The 21,342-nt window shown below is 29.0% G+C and overlaps 3 protein-coding genes and 1 non-coding gene across 4 annotated transcripts in view; 2 read left to right on the top strand and 2 right to left on the bottom strand.

Moving 5' to 3' along the window:
- The window catches only part of LOC135128580 (centrosomal protein of 290 kDa), an 83,543-nt gene extending 74,386 nt beyond the window's left edge, over window positions 1–9,157 (bottom strand). The window contains exons 1-8 of the mRNA XM_064055473.1: window positions 8,664–9,157; window positions 8,525–8,610; window positions 8,285–8,467; window positions 8,101–8,236; window positions 1,061–1,197; window positions 629–1,012; window positions 393–577; window positions 28–338 (exon numbers count right to left, since the gene is read on the bottom strand). Coding sequence (XP_063911543.1) covers window positions 28–338; window positions 393–577; window positions 629–1,012; window positions 1,061–1,197; window positions 8,101–8,236; window positions 8,285–8,467; window positions 8,525–8,610; window positions 8,664–8,967 — 1,726 coding nt within the window. The 5' untranslated portion in view covers window positions 8,968–9,157. The remainder of the gene's footprint in view (window positions 1–27; window positions 339–392; window positions 578–628; window positions 1,013–1,060; window positions 1,198–8,100; window positions 8,237–8,284; window positions 8,468–8,524; window positions 8,611–8,663) is intronic.
- Trnas-gga (transfer RNA serine (anticodon GGA)) lies at window positions 6,185–6,258 on the top strand. The gene has a single exon. It is a non-coding gene; the product is annotated as a tRNA-Ser (tRNA).
- LOC135128583 (uncharacterized) lies at window positions 9,039–9,966 on the top strand. The gene is made up of 5 exons (XM_064055476.1): window positions 9,039–9,126; window positions 9,174–9,338; window positions 9,414–9,536; window positions 9,581–9,708; window positions 9,760–9,966. Exons 1-5 carry the CDS (start codon window positions 9,102–9,104, stop codon window positions 9,847–9,849), a joined length of 531 nt encoding a protein of 176 aa, XP_063911546.1. The 5' UTR covers window positions 9,039–9,101; the 3' UTR covers window positions 9,850–9,966.
- On the bottom strand, window positions 9,843–11,099 carry LOC135128582 (carnitinyl-CoA dehydratase-like). The gene is made up of 4 exons (XM_064055475.1): window positions 10,883–11,099; window positions 10,581–10,828; window positions 10,236–10,530; window positions 9,843–10,179 (listed from the first exon to the last, which is right to left on the bottom strand). Exons 1-4 carry the CDS (start codon window positions 10,935–10,937, stop codon window positions 9,899–9,901), a joined length of 879 nt encoding a protein of 292 aa, XP_063911545.1. The 5' UTR covers window positions 10,938–11,099; the 3' UTR covers window positions 9,843–9,898.
- Between the last annotated feature and the right edge of the window lie 10,243 nt (window positions 11,100–21,342).

Here is a 21,342-nt window from a genome sequence, read left to right as displayed (position 1 = left end):
TTAGGGAAGACACAAAGCCTAAAGTACCTTTTCTCGAGTTGAGACTGTCCATAATTTCGTGCATTCCTTTTCTCAAAGCTTCATTCTCTTCCACTAAGACCTTAATTTGATCCTTAGTGGAAACATCGTGGTCCTGCGACCTATAAGTATCAGGTTTCTCTTCGCTTTGTTCCGGGAGCCGTTTCTGCTCATGAAGTTTCATCTTCAGTTCAAGTTTGTCTTCTTCTAGTTTTTGTACCAATTTTTTCAGCGACTGGAATTCTTTCTTTTGTTGTTTCTGCTTGGCTGAGACACTACTAGTACTGACGACTTCGTCGACTGCAATTCCCAGTTTATCCCTACAAGAGTGACATTACAAGTTCGTGACCGGACAACTCGCGACCAGTGTATACCTCAGCGCTTCGTTTTCCTTCTCATACAAGTCACACGAATCTTGCAGCTTATTGGACGCCTTAACTAAATTCATGATTTGTTTTTCCTGGACTCGATTCTGACCCTTCAGTTGTTGAATTTCCTCGAAAACGTCTGACAACTCCGTCTGACCTTTCTCCTTCAACTTCGTCAATATTTGTTGGATCTGAAGCATAAAAAACACTGAATACAACATAGACTGGACATACAAACTCACGTCGTTTTCCTTCTTGACGACTAACTGTTCAGCGTGTGTTAAATCGTTTTGCAAATCTTGACACCGCTCGTGGGTCGATTTTAGCTGTTTTTTGAATTCTTTAACCGACTGTGATAAGTCGTTAATTGTTCTCTCGTTTTCTGTTTTGTTGTCTTTGAGTTGTTGCATCGACGCTGTTGTTTCCTCCATCTCTTTGACCGCTTCCTGGAGCTGCGTTTTCACTTCGAGCAGTTGTTTCTCTCGTTCTAGTAGAACTTTGCTGAGGGCGGAAACTTGCGTCTGTTCGTTGTCTTGAGGGATGCTGGACATGGAAGAGTGGTGGCTTGGTGGTATCTGACGTGAACGCAGATCATTTATCTCTTTTTCTTTTTCTTCGAGTATTTTCTACAAACAAATGAAATGAGAAACAATAAATTTTGAATTTTTAATCACCTTCCACTCGTCCACTCTGAGATTGACTTCTTCGGTGAATTCCTCCATTTCTTGTTCGAACTGACGTTTCTGTTCCAAAATGTCTCGTATTTCTTCTTGTAAATTTTCATTCTCGGCAGTCAGTTTCTTTACGTTTTCTGTTAGAAAATAGCGTTTAAATCACATATTGTGTTTATTTAAAAACACCAGGCCACTTTTGGCGCGAAAATTTGAAGATGACAAGCTCTAGCGACTCACTTCAATACTAAATAAATACACTAACATTTATTGAAAAATCAAGTGGTCTGAAAACAGCACTGTAGGACTTTTATAAAAGTTTCGTCTATCTAGTGAGCGGTGGAATTTACAAATGCTGCAGATTTGCCGCTTCTTACTAATTAAATTTTACTTCCCGAGCATACCCTAAGGAAGTACTGTTTTAGGGTACGTCCATCTGATGAATGGCTACTTTCATGTTTTTTCGATGTCATCAAACTCCCACACGTGTAGTTTACGAATCCGCTTGAGATTTTACTGAGATATTCAGATTTTTGGAAAAAAGTCAAAATTTTAATTTTTCCAATTTTTTAAATTTTACATTTTTCGAATTTTCAATTTCTCGATTAATCGATTTGTTGATTTTTCGACTTTCCGATTTAGGTACCGATTTTTCGATTTCTCTGTTTGTCGATTTCTCAAGATTTTGATGTTTCAGTTTTGGGATTTTTAAATTTTAGATTTTTCGAATTTTCAATTTTTCAATTTTTTGATGTTTTGATTTCTCGATTGTTCCAATTTTCTGATTCTTAGTTTTTCAATATGTATTTCAATTTTTCGAAGTTCTAAATTTTAGATTTTTCACTTTTTTGATGTATCGATTTCTCAATTTTCGGATATTTTAATTTTATGAGATTTTGATTTTACGACTTTCCGATTTCTCAACTATTCGATTTTTCGACTTTCCGATTTCCCGATTTTTCAATTTTTCAATTTGCCGATTTCTCAACTTTTCGATATTATTATGGTGTTTTAAGGATTTGAGGATTATGATATTCCGCAGATTTGAGGATTATAGTATTCCGTGGATTTGAGGATTATCGTGTTTTGAGAATTTTAGGATTATAATATTTTGGGAACTTCCTGATTATCGTGTTCTGAGGATTTGAGGATTAACGTGTTTTGAGGATTTAAGGATTATAGTGTTTTGAGGATTTGAGGATTATCGTGTTTTGAGGATTTAAGGATTATGGTGTTTTGAGGATTTGAGAATTATGATGTTCTGGGGATTTGAGAATTATTGTGTTCTGAGGATTTGGGGGTTTTTGTTTTTAGGATTTGAGAATTAAGGTGTTCTAAGGATTTGAGGATAATTCGAATTTTTGATGTGTGGATTTCTCGATTATTCAGTTTTTTGTTTCTATATTTTCGGATATTTTAGTTTTATGATTTTTCAATGTTTGGTGTTTCAAAATTTTCGATTTTAGTCGATTTTTTTATTTTTGGACGTTCCAATTTCTCAACTTCGAGTTTTCAACTTTCCGATGTCCGAATTCTCTATTTGCCAATTTGTCAAGTTTTCGGTGTACATATCAGTTTTTGGATTTTTCAATTTTTCGGTTTTTCAACTTTTTCATTTTTAATTTAATCAATTTTTTAAATTTTAGATTTTTCGAATTTTCAATTTTTCAATTTTTTGATGTTTTGATTTGTCGAATGTTCAATTTTCTGTTCTTTAGTTTTTCAATATGTATTTCAATTTTTCGAATTTTTAAATTTTAGATTTTTCACTTTTTTGATGTTTCGATTTCTCAATTTTCGGATAATTTAGTTTTATGAGATTTTGACTTTACGACTTTTCGATTTCTCAACTATTCGATTTTTCGACTTTCCGATTTCCCGATTTTTCAATTTACCGATTTTCAAATTTTCGATATTATTATGGTGTTTTGAGGATTTGAGGATTCTGGTATTCTGTGGATTTGAGGATTATCGTGTTTTGAGGATTTGAGGACTATAGTATTTTGGGAACTTCCTGATTATCGTGTTATGAGGATTTGAGGATTATGCTGTTCTGAGGATATGAAGGTTATGGTGTTCTGAGGATATGAGGATTATAGTATTTTGAGTGTTTCAGGATTACGGTGTTCTGACTATTTGAGGATTATAGTGTTCTGAGAATTTGAGGATTATGGTGTTCTGAGAATTTGAGGAATATGGTGTTCTAAGGATTTGCGAATTATGGTGTTCTAAAGATTTGAGGATTATGGTGTTTTGAGGATTGCAGGATTATGGTATTCTGAGCATTTGAGGATTTTGCTATTTTGAGGATTTGGGGATTATGGTGTTTTGATGATTTGAGGATCATGGTGTTTTGCGGATTTAAAGATGGTGGTATTTTGAGAATTTGAGAATTATTTTCTTTTGAGGATTTAAGGATCATGGTGTTTTGGGGATTTGAGGGTTATGGTGTTCTGAGGATTTGAGGATTATAGTGCTGTAAGGATTTGACGGTTATAGTGTATTCAGGATTTGAGAATTAAGGTGTCCTAAGGATTTGAAGATTTTTCGAATTTCTGATGTTTTGATTTTTCGATTGTTCAGTTTTTTGTTTCTAAATTTTCGATTTTTCGACTTCTCTATTTGCCGATTTGTCAAGTTTTCGATGTACATATCAGTTTTTGGATTTTTCAATTTTTCGTTTTTTCGACTTTTTAATTTTTTCAATTTTTGAAATTTTAGATTGTTCGAATTTTCAATTTCTCGATTAATCGATTTTTTGATTTTTCGACTTTTCGATTTTTCGACTTTCGGATTTAGCGACTTTTCGATTTCTCTATTTGCCGATTTCTCAAGTTTTCGATTTTTCAGTTTTGAGATGTTTCAATTTTTCGGTTTTTCGACTTTTTAATTTTAAATTTTTTTGATGTTTTGATTTCTCGATTGTTCAATTTTCTGATTCTTTAGTTTTTCAATATGTATTTCAATTTTTCGAATCTTTAAATTTTAGATTTTTCACTTTTTTTGATGTTTCGATTTCTCAATTTTCGGATATTTTAATTTTGTGAGATTTTGATTTTACGACTTTTTGATCACTCAACTATTCAATTTTTCGACTTTCCGATTTCCCGATTTTTCAATTTTTCAATTTGCCGATTTCTCAAGTTTTCGATATTATTATGGTGTTTTGAGGATTTGACAATCATGGTATTCTGTGGCTTTGAGGATTATCGTGTTATGAGGATTTAAGAATCATGGTGTTTTGAGGATTTAAGGATCATGGTGTTTTGGGGATTTGAGGATTATGGTGTTCTGATGATTTGAGGACTATAGTGCTGTGAGGATTTGACGATTATTGTGTTTTCAGGATTTGAGAATTAAGGTGTTCTAAGGATTTGAGGATTTTTCGAATTTCTGATGTTTTGATTTTCCGATTGTTCAGTTTTTTGTTTCTAAATTTTCGATTTTTCAATTTCTCGATTAGTCGATTTTTTAATTTTTCGACTTTTCGATTTCTCTACTTCGTTTTTTCGACTTTCCGATGTCCCGATTTTTCGGCTTCTCTATTTGCCGATTTGTCAAGTTTTCGATGTACATATCAGTTTTTGGATTTTTCAATTTTTCGTTTTTTCGACTTTTTCATTTTTAATTTTTTAAATTTTTCGAATTTTCAATTTCTCGATTAATCCGTTTTTTGATTTTTCGACTTTCGGATTTATCGTCTTTTCGATTTCTCTATTTGCCGATTTCTCAAGTTTTCGATTTTTCAGTTTTGAGATGTTGCAATTTTTCGGTTTTTCGACTTTTTAATTTTTAATTTTTTTGATTTTTTTTTTGATGTTTTGAGTCCTCGATTGTTCAATTTTCTGGTTCTTTAGTTCTTCAATATGTATTTCAATTTTTCGAACTTTTAAATTTTAGATTTTTCACTTTTTTGATGTATCGATTTCTCAATTTTCGGATATTTTAGTTTTATGGTTTTTCAATTTTTGGGGTTTCTAAATTTTCGATTTTTCAATTTCTCGATTAATCGATTTTTGATTTTTCGACTTTTATTTTTCGACATTCCGATTTCCCAATTTTTCGATTTCTCAATTTTCGAATATTTTAGTTTTATGAAATTTTGACTTTACGACTTTTCGATTTCTCAACTATTCGATTTTTCTACTTTCCGATTTCCCGATTTTTCAATTTTTCAATTTGCCAATTTTCAAATTTTCGATATTATTATGGTGTTTTGAGGATTTGAGGATTCTGGTATTCTGTGGATTTGAGGATCATCGTGTTTTGAGGATTTGAGGAATATAGTATTTTGGGAACTTCCTGACTATCGTGTTCTGAGGATTTGAGGATTATGGTGTTCTGAGGATTTGAGGATTATCGTGTTTTGAGGATTTAAGGATTATGGTGTTTTGAGGATTTGAGAATTATGATGTTTTGGGGATTTGAGAATTATGGTGTTCTGAGGATTTGAGGATTATGGTGTTCTGCGAATTTGGGGATTATAATGCTCTGACGATTTGGGGGTTTTTGTTTTTAGGATTTGAGAATTAAGGTGTTCTAAGGATTTGAGGATTATTCGAATTTTTGACGTTTGGATTTCTCGATTGTTCAGTTTTTTGTTTCTATATATTTGGATATTTTAGTTTTATGATTTTTCAATGTTTGGTATTCTGAGCATTTGAGGATTTTGCTCTTTTGAGGATTTAAGGATCATGGTGTTTTGGGGATTTGAGGATTTTGCTGTTCTGAGGGTTTGAGGATGATCGTGTTTTGGGAATTTGAGAATTAAAATGTTCTGAGGATTTGAGGATTTTAGAATTGTGGTGTTCTAAAGATTTGAGAATTAAGGTGTAAGGATTTGAGGTTTATGCTGTTGTGAGAATTTGAGGATCATGGTGTTCTGAGGATTTGAGGATTTTAGAATTATGGTGTTCTAAAGGTTTGAGAATTAAGGTGTTCTAAAAATTTGAGTATTATGGTGTTGTGAGAATTTAAAGATTGTGGTGTTCTGAGGATTTGACAATTATGGAATTTTGAGAATTTGAGAACCATCATGTTTTGAGAATTTGAGGATTATGGTGTTTTGGGGATTTGAGAATTACTGTGGCGGCAGAATAACACATCGGTAAGCAGAGAAAGATAAGTGGCCTCGTGGTCTAGTGGTTAGGATACTTGCCCGGAGAGCGAGAGGCGTGGGGTTCGAATCCCACCGAGGCACAACATTTTTCTCCGCTTACCTACAGTGGTGTTCTAAGGATTTGACGATTATGGTGTTTTGAGGAATCGAGAATTATGGTGTTCTGAGAATCTAAGGATTATCGTGTTTTGAGGAGCTGAAAATTATGTTGTTCTGAGTATTTGAGAATTATGGTGTTTTGCGAATTTGAGGATTAAGATGTTCTGAGGATTTGAGGATTAAAAAGTTCTGAGGATTTGAGGATTTTAGAATTATGGTGTTCTAAAGATTTGAGAATTAAGGTGTTCTAAGGATTTGAGGATTATGGTGTTGTGAGAATTTAAGGATTATGGTGTTCTGAGAATTTGAGGATTTTGGAATTTTGAGAATTTGAGGATCATGGTGTTCTGAGGATTTGAGGATTAAGATGTTCGGAGGATTTGAGGATTTTAGAATTATGGTGTTCTAAAGATTTGAGAATTAAGGTGTTCTAAAGATTTGAGCATTATGGTGTAGTGAGAATTTAAAGATTATGGTGTTCTTAGGATTTCATTTGGCAATTATGGAATTTTGAGAATTTGAAAACCATCATGTTTTGAAGAATTGAGGATCATGGTGTTTTGAGAATTTAAGGATTATGGTGTTCTGAGAATTTGAGGATTATGGAATTTTGAGAATTTGAGGCTCATGGTGTTCTGAAGATTTGAGGATTAAGATGTTCTGAGGATTTGAGGATTTTAGAATTATGCTGTTCTAAAGATGAGAATTAAGGTGTTCTAAAGATTTGAGGATTATGGTGTTATGAGAACTTAAAGATTATGGTGTTCTTAGGATTTGACAATTATGGAATTTTGAGAATTTGAAAACCATCATGTTTTGAAGAATTGAGGATCATGGTGTTTTGAGAATTTAAGGATTATGGTGTTCTGAGAATTTGAGGATTTTGGAATTTTGAGAATTTGAGGATCATGGTGTTCTGAGGATTTGTGGATTAAGATGTTCTGAGGATTTGAGGATTTTAGAATTATGGTGTTCTAAAGATTTGAGAATTAAGGTGTTCTAAAGATTTGAGGATTATGGTGTTATGAGTACTTAAAGATTATGGTGTTCTGATGATTTGACAATTATGAAATTTTGAGAATTTGAAAACCATCATGTTTTGAGGAATTGAGGATCATGGTGTTTTGAGAATTTGACGATTATGGTGTTCTGAGGATCTGAGGATAATGGTGTTCTAAGAATTTTGGGATTATGGTGTTCTGAGTGTTCTAACGTAAAGATAATAAAACGCTAACTAAAAATAAGAACGTTTACGAATGAATTGTCAATGAGATTACTTAGGTTTGTTTTATTATAATAATCCTACAGGTATCCCTGTGAAGCTAATTTATTTTGCAAAGACAGTGAGCACATGCAAGTTGGTGGAGTCTCATCTTTTTTTATTTTTTTTTATACGTAGAATTTTTTTATACGCTGCCTCGCAAAATTAACGCAAAATTTTAAAATTTTATTTTTTTTAGATAATCTTGTTATTTTTTCCACTCTGGTCCCTAATTCGTAATTACTAAATCAAATATAGAAATTCTAGAAAAAAAATCGACAAAAACAACAAACTAATAATGATTTGGAACCAAAATTGCAAGAAACCAAAAAATAGCATCTTTTTTTATCACTATCACCTGACCTGACCGAACCTGACGTGGGAAGTACTGTATAAGTTTTTAGACCGATTTTTTTTAAGTTGTAATTAATATAATTAATGGCTGCGCATGCGCAATAATTCAAAGAAAACCCTTATCCATAACACGCATGCGCAGGAATTCAAATGATTGCGCCAAAGTGGCATCAAACCCCACTACATAACTACTTTTAACACTTTACTAACCAAGAGATTCTTCCTGATCGATTTTAGAAGCTTTAAAATTTTCAGTCAGCGACGTCAGTTCTTTCGTAGCTGTGGAAAGTTCGTCTCTGACAGTCGTCAGTTTTTCGCGTAAAATTACATTGTCTTGTTCAGTTGCCTACAACACAATTATCATTTTTGAACCAATCTGACGAACTTACCTCACCTCTATATCCCGCAACAAATCAGAAATTTGCTTATTCTTGACATGCACAGTATTCACCAGCTCTTTATGTTGTTCCTTCACGGTTTCTGACACATCTGACCGCGTATCATCCTGACTGGCTACCTGTAACTCGCTAATTAAGCGATTCTTCTCTTGTTCTAAATTAGTAACCTTCTTTTGAAGCTACAAAATTATTTAAAACAAAATACAAACCCCGAAAACGCTTTCCTAAATTCATACCTTACTAATTTCGTTCGAATTCTTCTCATTTATGCGCCCTTGCTTCTTGTATTTGCTTTTCAACTCTAGATATTTTTGTTCTAGATCTAGAAAACAATCCAATTAGGGTGGTGACGCAAATCTTGCAAAGTATACTCACTTTCAAGCTCTATAGAACTCGATTTTCGCGACCTGCTACTTCTTACTTCTGTATCAGACTCAATTCTTCTACCTTCTTCCTCCCCTTGTTGGGTCGCCAACTCGTCTAACTTGTGCAACAAAACCTCCACTTGCTCCCCTTTGTACTTCAGCACTTCCTGTGTAATTTTAATAACCGTGACGCACTTCTTCACACTTAAATCTTCACCGTCGCAGTTAAACCAGGTCACTGTGTTGTACAACCCGTCTTTTTCTTCCTCGCTGAGGTCTTCAGGAGTTAGCGAAAAGAGGTAATTCCAGTCCATTATTAAACGTAACGATGAAATATGGCTCAACTTTGACAATGTTGTCTTTGTTTATATGCGTTGCTAGGAGACTCGGGACAATACAAACAAAACGAAAATTTTTATTTGGAGGGAAATTTGACTTTGTCTAAGTCATGTATTGTGTTCTAAAGTATATCGGTGAGTATTTTCGGTGTTTTTGGGTTTGCTAAATTCGCTTTTTGTAGATTATCTGCATTATAAGAGATACCTGAATGAGTCAGTTTCGACTTTAAAAAGCATACGGTCTACAGAGGCCGATCCGTATAACACGAAGCTGTACTTTAATCCGAACTGCATTCTTCAGCTGATACTGGATTATATATGCACTGAAGCGCATATAAATATAGACGGTGAGCTAAAACGGTGCAGTTTCGGGGTACGAAAAGTACTGTTTTCCTCCCTAATGTGGACAATAATTTTTGCAGGTGATCATTATGACTTGTGTAATATAAACGGCGAATTGTTGCATATTCAGGACTACAAACCTACAATCAACGGTTTGACTATTTTTCATCCAAGAGAGAGATATTTTATTGTTGTCATCAGACGTAAGTAGATATTTAAAAAAAATTGATCTTTCATATCAGGTTAGGAAATGAGACTAAGACCGAGATTGAAGAAATCGCACCAATGTTGAACCCAAATAGTGACATTTGCGCTATACTTGTTAACAACATAAAAGGGCAAAATATTACTAGGAGAAGGTCAACTACACTAAGGGTAGCTCACACTTGTGAATCATTATTATTATTATTATTGATTTTTTTTTAGCCAAAAAGCAGTACCGCCAGCAAACGCTCGCACGGTTCTAAAACAAGCAATAGTTCCAAAAGTAAAAGACCGCCCAGTGCAAATATTTAAAACAGTACTTTTTATTCCTTACACTATTTTTCATATTTACAAATAAATTTTACAGCTTGCTTTTAGTTTCAAACTCCTTTTCCCACGTCTTTAGATCTTTTTCTCTTAAATTGGTAGATTTCCCGTGCCGTCCTACTCCACTCACGAACTTTTTGGCCCCGGGAATCGACTCAGAAGCAACCACTTTTAAGCCATTGGTCTGCTCATACTTAAGTAGATCATGATAAGCGGAATTAAAAGCCGCGTTGTAAGTGGACGTTCTGTCAGTCAACATACACTGCTGCGGAAATTTAGTCAAGGAAGCGGCGAGTTGAATCGCCTGTCCTAGAGCTAACCACACCACGTTAAAAAAATAAAACCACAACTACAATCATAGAAAAAATTACCTGTACCGCAAGCGACAATCCTGTTTGCAACCCCCCACTCCAGCGCTTCTTTGGCACCGAGGGAGCGACCCGTCAAAATTAAATCCATCGCTCTGGACAACCCCACCATGGCTTGCAGCCTAACGGTGCCCCCGTCCATCAAAGGCACCCCAAATCTTCGACAATACACACCCATGACGGCGTTCTCTTCCATCACGCGTAAGTCGCACATTAAAGCCAACTCTAAACCCCCTGCCACTGCATACCCGCTCACCGCAGCCACCATCGGTTTTTTAATATAGCGAAGCGTTGGCCCCTTTAACACAATGTTGTTCAATGTTATAAAAATGCGTGGTCTGCAGCTACCATTTGTCCCTCTTCGTGAATACCGGCGTCAGGGCTTGCGTCCATTTCGGACAACGCTTTCAAGTCAAACCCAGCGCAAAAGTTGCCCCCGTTTCCGTAGAGAACTGCCACCCGGAGGCTGTCATCGTTTTCGAAGTCTTCGATCGCTTTGCTGAGCTGTCTCGCGGTGCTGGGGTCCACGCAGTTGCGTTTCTCGGGCCGGTTTATGCCGATTGTGACGATTTCGCCGAGTTTTTCGGTCAGGATCGCTAAAATAATAAAGTGAGGTTAGGTTGAACTATTATTTTAAAGTATTGTAATACTTTTGGGGGCTGTGCTGTATTGTCGCATCATTAAGGTGGTGATTCTTCGAGCCATTCAACTGCTTTATCACATAGTTTTTATATATATTCACGAACTTTGTACTTTTATCACTTGTCACTTTGTTTGCAAAACATAACCTCGAGATTAAGTTGTTTTTGTTGGGGCAGTTGAACTAAAAATATGTTTAAAGGATAAACGAAACTAATTGTTTTTTAAAACAGTCAGAAAAGTGTAATTTTGTTAATTTCGACCAAAAATAAAAAAATTACAACGTATTGATGTATTACATAAAATTTGATTTTCCAAAAAAAAAGGTGTAATAACGTGTTTGTCTCCTAGGTTTAGTTGGAGATGGCAGGAGATGAAAAAAAATCCACTTCGAAAAATCCTGAAAATTCAAATTGATTAGATTAATTTCCCCATCCGTGCCGACCAATCACAACAAAGTACATCGGCGCTAAATTCAAACTGGCCGAATATTATTGCTTTCATCTGTGTGATCTGAGCATTTTTTAAATTCGCATCGATTTTTGAAGTTTTTAATATTCTTAGCTTTTCGATTTTTGGATTTCTCAGTTTTTCGATTTTTATTTTCGAGTTCTAGCTTTTTTTAATTTTTTGTTGTCGATTTTTCAGTTTCTGGATTTTTATTTCTTCAGTTAAATTTTCAGTTGTTTTTTCAATTACCGAAGTTTTCAGTTTCTCAAGTTTTAATATTACAATTTTTAAATTTCTCGGTGTTTCAAGTTTCGTTTTTTCTATTTTTGATTTTCGATTTTGCAATTGTTCGATTTTTCTGTTTTTTAAATTTTCAGGGTTTTCATTTTTAAGGTTGCAATTTTCCCTTTTCCAATTGTTGACCTCTTAATTATTCGATTTTGAGTTTCTTTATTTTTTCAATTCTTCGATATCTCAATTAAATTATTGGGTTTTTCAGTGTTTCTTTATCGGTTTTTCACTTTTTTAAATTTTTTTATTTTTCAATTATTCAGTTTTAATAAATTTGCCCGTTTGTTGAAACATTAAAAAACGAAAAATTGAGAAAATGAAAAATTAAAAATAAAGTACTTCTAAGTGGGTAATTCCAAATTATTTTATTTCTTCGATTTTTTGATTTCTCAATTCGGGATTTTTATATTTTTCGTTTTTTTAATTGATAATTTTTCGACTTTCCCGTGTTTCGTTTTTACATTTTTACATTTCTCCATTTTTTAGTTTTTCGATTTTCATTATGAAATTGTTGGATTTTTCAGTAAAATTTTTGTATTTTTCGATTTTTCCATTTAAAGATTTTTTGTTTTTTGATTTTTCAATTGCTGGTTTTTCTTTATCCGATTTTTTTTATTTGTTCAATGTTTCGTTTTTTTTTTAATTTTTGAGTTTTCGATTTGTTAATTTTACAGTTTTTCCATGTTTATTTTGTCATTTTTGGATTTATCAATTTGCATTTTTTGTATTTTTCGATTTTTTAGTGTTTAGATATTTTAATTTTTCGATTCTTTAGCTTTTGAATTTTACAATTTGTCGATTTTTCTATTTCTAGAAAACTTTGTTTTTCGATTTTACAGTTTCTTGTTTTTCAATTTTTCAAATTTTCAGTAGTTTTTTCAATTATCGAAGTTTCCGTTTCTCAAGTTTTAAAATTACAATTTTTAAATTTCTCGGTGTTTCAAGTTTCGTTTTTTCTATGTATTTTTGATTTTCAATTTTGCAATTGTTCGATTTTTCTGTTTTTTAAGTAGTCAGGGTTTTCATTTTTGAGGTTACAATTTTCCCTTTTCCAATTGTTGACCTCTTAATTCTCTTAATTATTTCTTTGTTTTTTCAATTCTTCGATATGTCAATTAAATTGTTGGGTTTTTCACTGTTTCTTTCTCGATTTATCAGTTTTTAATTTTTTGATTTTTCAATTTTTCAGTTTTAATAAATTTGCGCTTTTGTTGAAAAATTAAAAAACGAAAAATTGAGAAAATAAAAAATTTGAAACAAAGTACTTTTAAGTGGGTAATTCCAAATTATGTTGTTTCTTCAATTTTTTGATTTCTCAATTCGGGATTTTTATATTTTTCGTTTTTTTGATTGATAATTTTTCGACTTTTCCGTGTTTCGTTTTTACATTTTTACATTTCTCCATTTTTTAGTTTTCCGATTTTCATTATGAAATTGTTGGATTTTTCAGAAAATTTTTGTATTTTTCGATTTTTCCATTTGAAGATATTTTTATTTTTTGATTTTTCAATTGCTCGTTTTTTCGTTATCCGATTTTTTTTATTTGTTCAATGTTTCGTTTTTTTTTTTTTAATTTTTCAGTTTTCGATTTTTTAATTTTACAGTTTTTCGATGTTTATTTTGTCATTTTTGGATTTTTCAATTTACATTTTTTGTATTTTTCGATATTTTGGTGTATAGATATTTTAATTTTTCGATTCTTCAACGTTTGAATTTTACAATTTGTCGATTTTTCTATTTGTAGAAAACTTTGTTTTTCGATTTTACAGTTTCTTGTTTTTCAATTGTTCAAATTTTCAGTAGTTTTTTCAATTATCCAAGTTTTCAGTTTCTCAAGTTTTGAGATTACAATTTTTAAATTTCTCGGTGTTTCAAGTTTCGTTTTTTCTATTTTTGATTTTCAATTTTGCAATTGTTCGATTTTCTTGTGATTTAAATTTTCAGGGTTTTCATTTTTAAGGTTACAATTTTCCCTTTTCCAATTGTTGACCTCTTAGTTATTCGATTTTGAGTTTCTTTATTTTTTCAGTTCTTCGATACCTCAGTTTTTTTATTGTTGGGTTTTTCAGTGTTTCTTTTTCGGTTTTTCAGTTTTTTTGATTTTTTGACTTTTCAATTTTTCAGTTTTAATAAATTTGCCCTTTTGTTGAAAAATTAAAAAACGAAAAATTGAGAAAATGAAAAATTAAAAATAAAGTACTTCTAAGTGGGTAATTCCAAATTATTTTGTTTCTTCGATTTTTTGATTTCTCAATTCGGGATTTTTATATTTTTTGTTTTTTAATTGATAATTTTTCGACTTTTCCGTGTTTCGTTTTTACATTTTTACATTTCTCCATTTTTAGTTTTTCGATTTTCATTATGAAATTATTGGACTTTTCAGTAAAATTTTTGTATTTTTCAATTTTTCCATTTAAAGATATTTTTGTTTTTTCATGTTTATTTTGTCATTTTTGGATTTTTCAGTTTGCATTTTTTGTATTTTTCGATTCTTCAACTTTTGAATTTTACAATTTGTCGATTTTTATATTTCTAGAATACTTTGTTTTTCGATTTTACAGTTTCTTGTTTTTCAATTTTTCAAATTTTCAGTAGTTTTTTCAATTATCGAAGTTTTCAGTTTCTCAAGTTTTGAGATTACAATTTTTAAATTTCTCGGTGTTTCAAGTTTCGTTTTTTCTATTTTTGATTTTCAATTGTTGGATTTTTCAGTGTTTCTTTTTCGATTTTTCAGTTTTTAGTTTTTTAATTTTTTGATTTTTCAATTTTTCAGTTTTAATAAATTTGCTCTTTTGTTAAAAAATTAAAAAACGAAAAATTGAGAAAATGAAAAATCAAAAATAAAGTACTTCTAAGTGGGTAATTCCAAATTATTTTGTTTCTTCGATTTTTTGATTTCTGAATTCGAGATTTTTATATTTTTCGATTTTTCCGTGTTTCGTTCTTACATTTTTACATTTCTCATTTTTTCGATTTTCATAATGAAATTGTTGGATTTTTCAGTAAAATTTTTGTATTTTTCGATTTTTTGATTTGTAGAGATTTTAATTTTTCGATTTTCTAATTTGTTTTTTAATTTTCCGATTTTCTATCTGTTGAATTTTACAATTTTTCGTTTTTTCGATTTTTAGTTAATCACTTTTCAGGTTTCAATGTTACAAATTTTAGATTTTACAATTTCTATCTTTCTCTCAGTTGTTCCATTTTTTAATTGCTTTTTCGTTACCCAATATTTTCAATTTTTCGATATTTCAAGTTTGGTTTTTCAATTTTTGATTTTCAATTTTTCATGTCTTCTTTTTATTATTCAATTGTACAATTTTTTTAATTTTTCCATGTTTCGTTTTTAGAATTTCTTAATTTTTTACTTTTCCGGTTTTCATTTTAAAATTTTTGGATTTTGAAATTAATTGTTTTCTGTATTTTTATTATTTAATTTATAGAAATTTTTGGTTTTCGTTTTTTCAATGTTTCACTTTCTCGATTTTTAATTAATCAAAGTTTTCAGGTTTGAATATTACAATTTTTCGATTTTTCAATTGTTTTTTTCAATTATCCCATTGTTCAATTTCTCAATTTTTTCATTTTTCAGTTTTTAACTCTCATTTATTCGATTTTTTCAAGTTTTCTTTATTTTTTCAATTCTTCGATTTCTCAATTTTTTCATTTTTCAATTCAATTCAAAATTCCGGCTTGAATAAATTTGTTCTTTTGTTCAAAATTAAAAAATGACAAATCGAGAAATTGAAGAAATAAAAATCGAAAATTCGAAAAATTTTATATCGAAAAATTGCAGAATTTTCTTTTTGTCGATTTTCAATTTATCGATTTTAAATTGTTTTGTTTTTTGATGTTTCAGTGTTACAATTTTTATAGTTTGTCAAAAGTTCAATTTCAATAAATTTATTTTTTGTTGTACAATTAAAAAATGAAAAATCGAGAAAATGAAAAATTAAAAATCGAGAATTTGAAAAACTTTATATCGAAAAATTGCAGAATGGCTTCGTTTTGTCGATTTTTCAATTTCTCGAATTTTATTTGTTGCATTTTTTAATGGTTCGGTGTTTCAGTTATTCGATTTTGTAAACTTTCATTTTGATTAAAATTGAAAATTTTAAAATTGAAAAATTGCAAAATTGTTTCGTTTTTCGGTTTTTTGATCTTTCAAATTCGGGATGTTTTATTTTTTCGTTTTTCCAATTTTTCAATTATCCGACTTTGCAGTTTTATTTTTAATTTTTCCATATTTTTACAATTTTTCAATTTTTCAGTGTCTCCATTTTTTAGTTTTTCGATTTTCATTATGAAATTATTGGATTTTTCGGTAAAAGTTGTGAATTTATCGATTTTTCCATTTAAAGATATTTTTATTGTTTGATTTTTCAATTGCTGATTTTTTCGTTATCCGATTTTTTTAATTTGTTCAATGTTTCGTTTTTTTAATTTTTCAGTTTTCGATTTTTTATTTTACAGTTTTTCCATGTTTATTTTGTCATTTTTGGATTTTTCAATTTACATTTTTTGTATTTTTCGATTTTTTAGTGTCTAGATATTTTAATTTTTCGATTCTTCAACTTTTGAATTTTACAATTTGTCGATTTTTCTATTTCTAGAAAACTTTGTTTTTCGATTTTACAGTTTCTTGTTTTTCAATTTTTCAAATTTTCAGTAGTTTTTTCAATTATCGAAGTTTTCAGTTTCTCAAGTTTTAAGATTACAATTTTTAAATTTCTCGGTGTTTCAAGTTTCGTGTTTTCTATTTTTGATTTTCAATTTTGCAATTGTTCGATTTTTTTGTGATTTAAATTTTCAGGGTTTTCATTTTTAAGGTTGCAATTTTCCCTTTTCCAATTGTTGACCTCTTAATTATTCGATTTTGAGTTTCTTTATTTTTTTAATTCTTCAATATCTCAATTAAATTGTTGGGTTTTTCAGTGTTTCTTTTTCGGTTTTTCAGTTTTTTAATTTTTTGATTTTTCAGTTTTTCAATTTTTCAGTTTTAATAAATTTGCTCTTTTGTTGAAAAATTAAAAAACGAAAAATTGAGAAAATGAAAAATTAAAAATAAAGTACTTCTAAGTGGGTAATTCTAAATTATTTTGTCTCTTCCATTTTTTGATTTCTCGATTCGAGATTTTTATATTTTTCGTTCTTTTGATTGATAATTTTTCGATTTTCCCGTATTTCGTTTTTACATTTTTACATTTCTCCGTTTTTTAGTTTTTCGATTTTCATTATGAAATTATTGGATTTTTCAGTAAAGTTTTTGTATTTTTCGATTTTTCCAATTAAAGATATTTTTATTTTTTGATTTTTCAATTGCTGATTTTTTCGTTATCCGATTTTTTTTATTTGTTCAATGTTTCGTTTTTTTTAATTTTTCAGTTTTCGATTTTGTAATTGTACAGTTTTTCCATGTTTATTTTGTCATTTTTGGATTTTTCAATTTACATTTTTTGTATTTTTCGATTTTTTAGTCTCTAGACATTTTAATTTTTCGATTCTTCAACTTTTGAATTTTACAATTTGTCGATTTTTGTATTTCTAGAAAACTTTGTTTTTCGATTTTACAGTTTCTTGTTTTTCATCAAATTTTCAGTAGTTTTTTCAATTATCGAAGTTTTCAGTTTTTCAAGTTTTGAGATTACAATTTTTAAATTTCTCGGTGTTTCAAGTTTCGTTTTTTCTATTTTTGATTTTCAATTTTGCAATTGTTCGATTTTTCTGTTTTTTAAATTTTCAGGGTTTTCATTTTTAATAAATTTGCCCATTTGTTGAAACATTAAAAAACGAAAAATTGAGAAAATGAAAAATTAAAAATAAAGTACTTCTAAGTGGATAATGCTAAATTATTTTGTTTCTTCGATTTTTTGATTTCTCAATTCGAGATTTTTAAATTTTTCGTTTTTTTGATTGATAATTTTTCGATTTTTCCGTGTTTCGTTTTTACATTTTTACATTTCTCCATTTTTTAGTTTTTCAATTTTCATTATGAAATTGTTGGATTTTTCAGTAAAATTTTTGTATTTGTCGATGTTCTAGTTCACTTTTACAAATTTTCGATTTTAGTTTCTATCTTTTTCTCAGTTGTTCCATTTTTTAATTGCTTTTTCTTTACCCAATGTATGCAATTTTTCGATATTTCAACTTTGGTTTTTCAATTTTTGATTTTCAATTTCTCATTTTTTCAATTTTTCCATTTTTAATTTTTTTTTCAAATAATTATAAGGTTTTTAATATTCAGTTGTACAATTCTTAGCTTTTCCATTGTCCGATTTTTCAGTTTCTGTATTTTTTCAATTCTTCGATTTCTCAACTTTTAAATTTTTCGGTTTTCAGTGTTTCGTTTTTCAATGTTACAATTTTTTAATTTTTCCATGTTTCGTTTTCACAATTTCTTAATTTTTTAGTTTCCCGGTTTTCATTTTAAAATTTTTGGATTTTAGAATTTTTTTTTTATATTTTTGATTATTTAATTTATAAATTTTTGGTTTTCGTTTTTTGAATTTTTCACTTTCTCGATTTTTAATTAATCAGGGCTTTCAGGTTTGAATCTTACAATTTTCAGTTTTTAAGTCTCATTTTCTCGGTTTTTTCAAGTTTTCTTTACTATTTCAATTCTTCGATTTCTCAATTTTTTGATTTTTCAATCCAATTCAAAATTTCGGTTTGAATAAATTTGTCCTTTTGTTGAACAATTAAAAAATGAAAAATCGAGAAAATAAAGAATTAAAAATTGAGAATTTGAAAAATTTTATAACGAAAAACTGCAAAATTGTTTCGTTTTGTCGATTTTTCAAGTTCTCGATTTTTAGTTGTTGCATTTTTTAATGGTTCGGTATTATAGTTATTCGATTTTGTAAAATTTCATTTTGATTAAAATTGGAAATTTTAAAATTGAAAAATTGCAAAATTGTTTAGTTTTTGGATTTTTTCATCTTTCAGTTTCGGGATTTTTTATTTTTTCGTTTTTCCAATTTTTCAGTTATCCGATTTTGCAGTTTTATTTTAATTTTTCCATATTTTTACAATTTTTCAATTTTTCGGTGTCTCGATTTTTAGTTTTTCGATTTTCATTATGAAATTGTTGGATTTTTCAGTAAAATTTTTGAATTTTTCTATTTTTCCATTTAAAGATATTTTTATTTTTTGATTTTTCAGTTACTGATTTTTTCGTTATCCGATTTTTTTTACTTGTTCAATGTTTCGTTTTTTTTTTAATTTTTCAGTATTCGATTTTTTAATATTACAGTTTTCCCATGTTTATTTTGTCATTTTTGGATTTTTCAATTTGTATTTTTTTGTATTTTTCGATTTTTTAGTGTCTAGATATTTTAATTTTTCGATTCTTCAACTTTTGAATTTTACAATTTGTCGATTTTTCTATTTCTAGAAAACTTTGTTTTTCGATTTTACAGTTTCTTGTTTTTCAATTTTTCAAATTTTTAGTTTTTTTCAATTATCGAAATTTTCAGTTTCTCAAGTTTTAAGATTACAATTTTTAAATTTCTCGGTGTTTCAAATTTCGTTTTTTCTATTTTTGATTTTCAATTTTGTAATTGTTCGATTTTTCTGTTTTTTAAATTTTCAGGGTTTTCATTTTTAAGGTTACAATTTTCCCTTTTCCAATTGTTGACCTCTTAGTTATTCGATTTTGAGTTTCTTTATTTTTTCAGTTCTTCGATACCTCAATTTTTTAATTGTTGGGTTTTTCAGTGTTTCTTTTTCGATTTTTCAGTTTTTAATTTTTTGATTTTTTAATTTTTCAGTTTTAATAAATTTGCCCTTTCGTTGAAAAATTAAAAAACGAAAAATTGAGAAAATGAAAAATTAAAAATAAAGTACTTCTAAGTGTGTAATTCCAAATTATTTTGTTTCTTCGATATTTTGATTTCTCATTTCGGAATTTTTATATTTTTCGTTTTTTTAATTATTGATAATTTTTCGATTTTTCCGTGGTTCGTTTTTACATTTTTACATTTCTCCTTTTTTTAGTTTTTCGAGTTTCATTATGAAATTGTTGGATTTTTCAATAAAATTTTTGTATTTTTTAATTTGTAGATACTTTAATTTTTCGATTTTCTAATTTGCTTTTTAATTTTTCGATTTTCTATCTGTTGAATTTTACAATTTTTCGTTTTTTCGATTTTTCAATGTCTCGATTTTTAATTTATCACTTTTTCAGGTTTCAATGTTACAAATTTTCGATTTTACAGTTTCTATGTTTTTCTCAGTTGTCCATTTTTTAATTGGTTTTTTCGTTACCCAATTTTCAGTTTGGCAATTTTTTCATTTTTTCGATATTTCAAGTTTGGTTTTTCAATTTTTGATTTTCCATTTTTAATTTTTTTTTTCAAATTTACAATTTTGTAATTGTTTCAATCTTAAATTTGCCGATTTTTAATTTTTCACTTTTTTCAAATAATTATTAGGGTTTTTATTATTCAATTGTACAATTCTTGCCTTTTCCGTTATTCGATTTTTTACTTTCTGTATTTTTCAATTCTTCGATGTCTCAACTTTTAAATTTTTCGGTTTTTCAGTGTTTCGTTTTTACAATTTCTTTTTAGTTTTCCGGTTTTCATTTTAAAATTTTTGGATTTTGAATTTTTTTTTTTGTATATTTGATTATTTAATTTATAGAAGTTTTTATTTTTCGTTTTTTCAATTTTTCACTTCTCGATTTTTATTTAATTAGGGTTTTCAGGTTTCAATATTACAATTTTTCGATTTTTCAATTGTTTTTTCAATTATCCTATTGTTCAATTTCTCAATTTTTTCATTTTTCGATTTTTCAATTTTTAAATTTTTTGAATTTCAAGTTTCATTTTTCAATTTTTGATTCTCATTGTCTCGGTTTTTTCAATTTTTCTCTATTTTTTCAATTCCTCTACTTCTCAATTTTTAAATTTTTTGATTTTTCTATTTTATAATTCTTAGACGTTTCAGTGTTACAATTTTCTGATTTTTAAATTTTTTAATTTTTCAAAATTCAGTTTGAATAAATTTGTCCTTTTGTTGAACAATTAAAAAATGAAAAATCGAGAAAATAAAGAGTTAAAAATGGAGAATTTGGAAAATTTTATAACGAAAAACTCGATTATTTAGTTTTTCGATTTTCATTTTGAAATTTTTGGATTTTTGGTTTGAATAAATTTGTCCCTTTGCTGAAAAATAAAAAACACGAAATTGAAAAGCTAAAAAACTAAAAGTTTAAAACTCAAAAAATTGTAAAATAAGAGAACTAACAAAGTCAAAAATTTGCCTATCACAAATTTTGATATGACGGTATCATTAAATTTTTGAGGGGGATGACTAGATAAATTTTGGTGAATGTTTACGATCCACACAATATTTTTAAAATTTAATTTCATTACAACCTGTCTAACAGTTGCGGAGATTATTTGTCTAATATAGTTGCCAGAAGACGACAGATAAGTGGAAATGGGAAACTATTTTTTCATATTCTAGGATGTACGAAAGTCGACAGTTAAATTAAAAAAAACATTCTGAAAATCCTTGTAGTGTGATTATAACAAAATTTTGCACGGACCTCGCACGTGAGAGTAATCGGAAATACTGTTTTCAACGAAGTAGAAAAAAACAACTAAAAACTACAGGTGCAAGTTGGTCTTTTACTCACAAAAAGCAATAAGAAACCATCAGTTGTGGCTGTTCTACCAACGAATTTTATTAATTTGCCACGAATAGATCGAGTTCAGCAAATAAA

The sequence above is a fragment of the Zophobas morio genome, unplaced genomic scaffold (assembly GCF_036711695.1).
Source record: "Zophobas morio isolate AGI-343-1 ecotype UQ-CSIRO unplaced genomic scaffold, CSIRO_AGI_Zmor_V1 ptg000014l, whole genome shotgun sequence".
NCBI lineage: Eukaryota > Metazoa > Arthropoda > Insecta > Coleoptera > Tenebrionidae > Zophobas > Zophobas morio.
The sequence above is the reverse complement of the archived record's forward strand: the minus strand, read 5'-3'. Positions and strand labels throughout refer to the sequence as shown.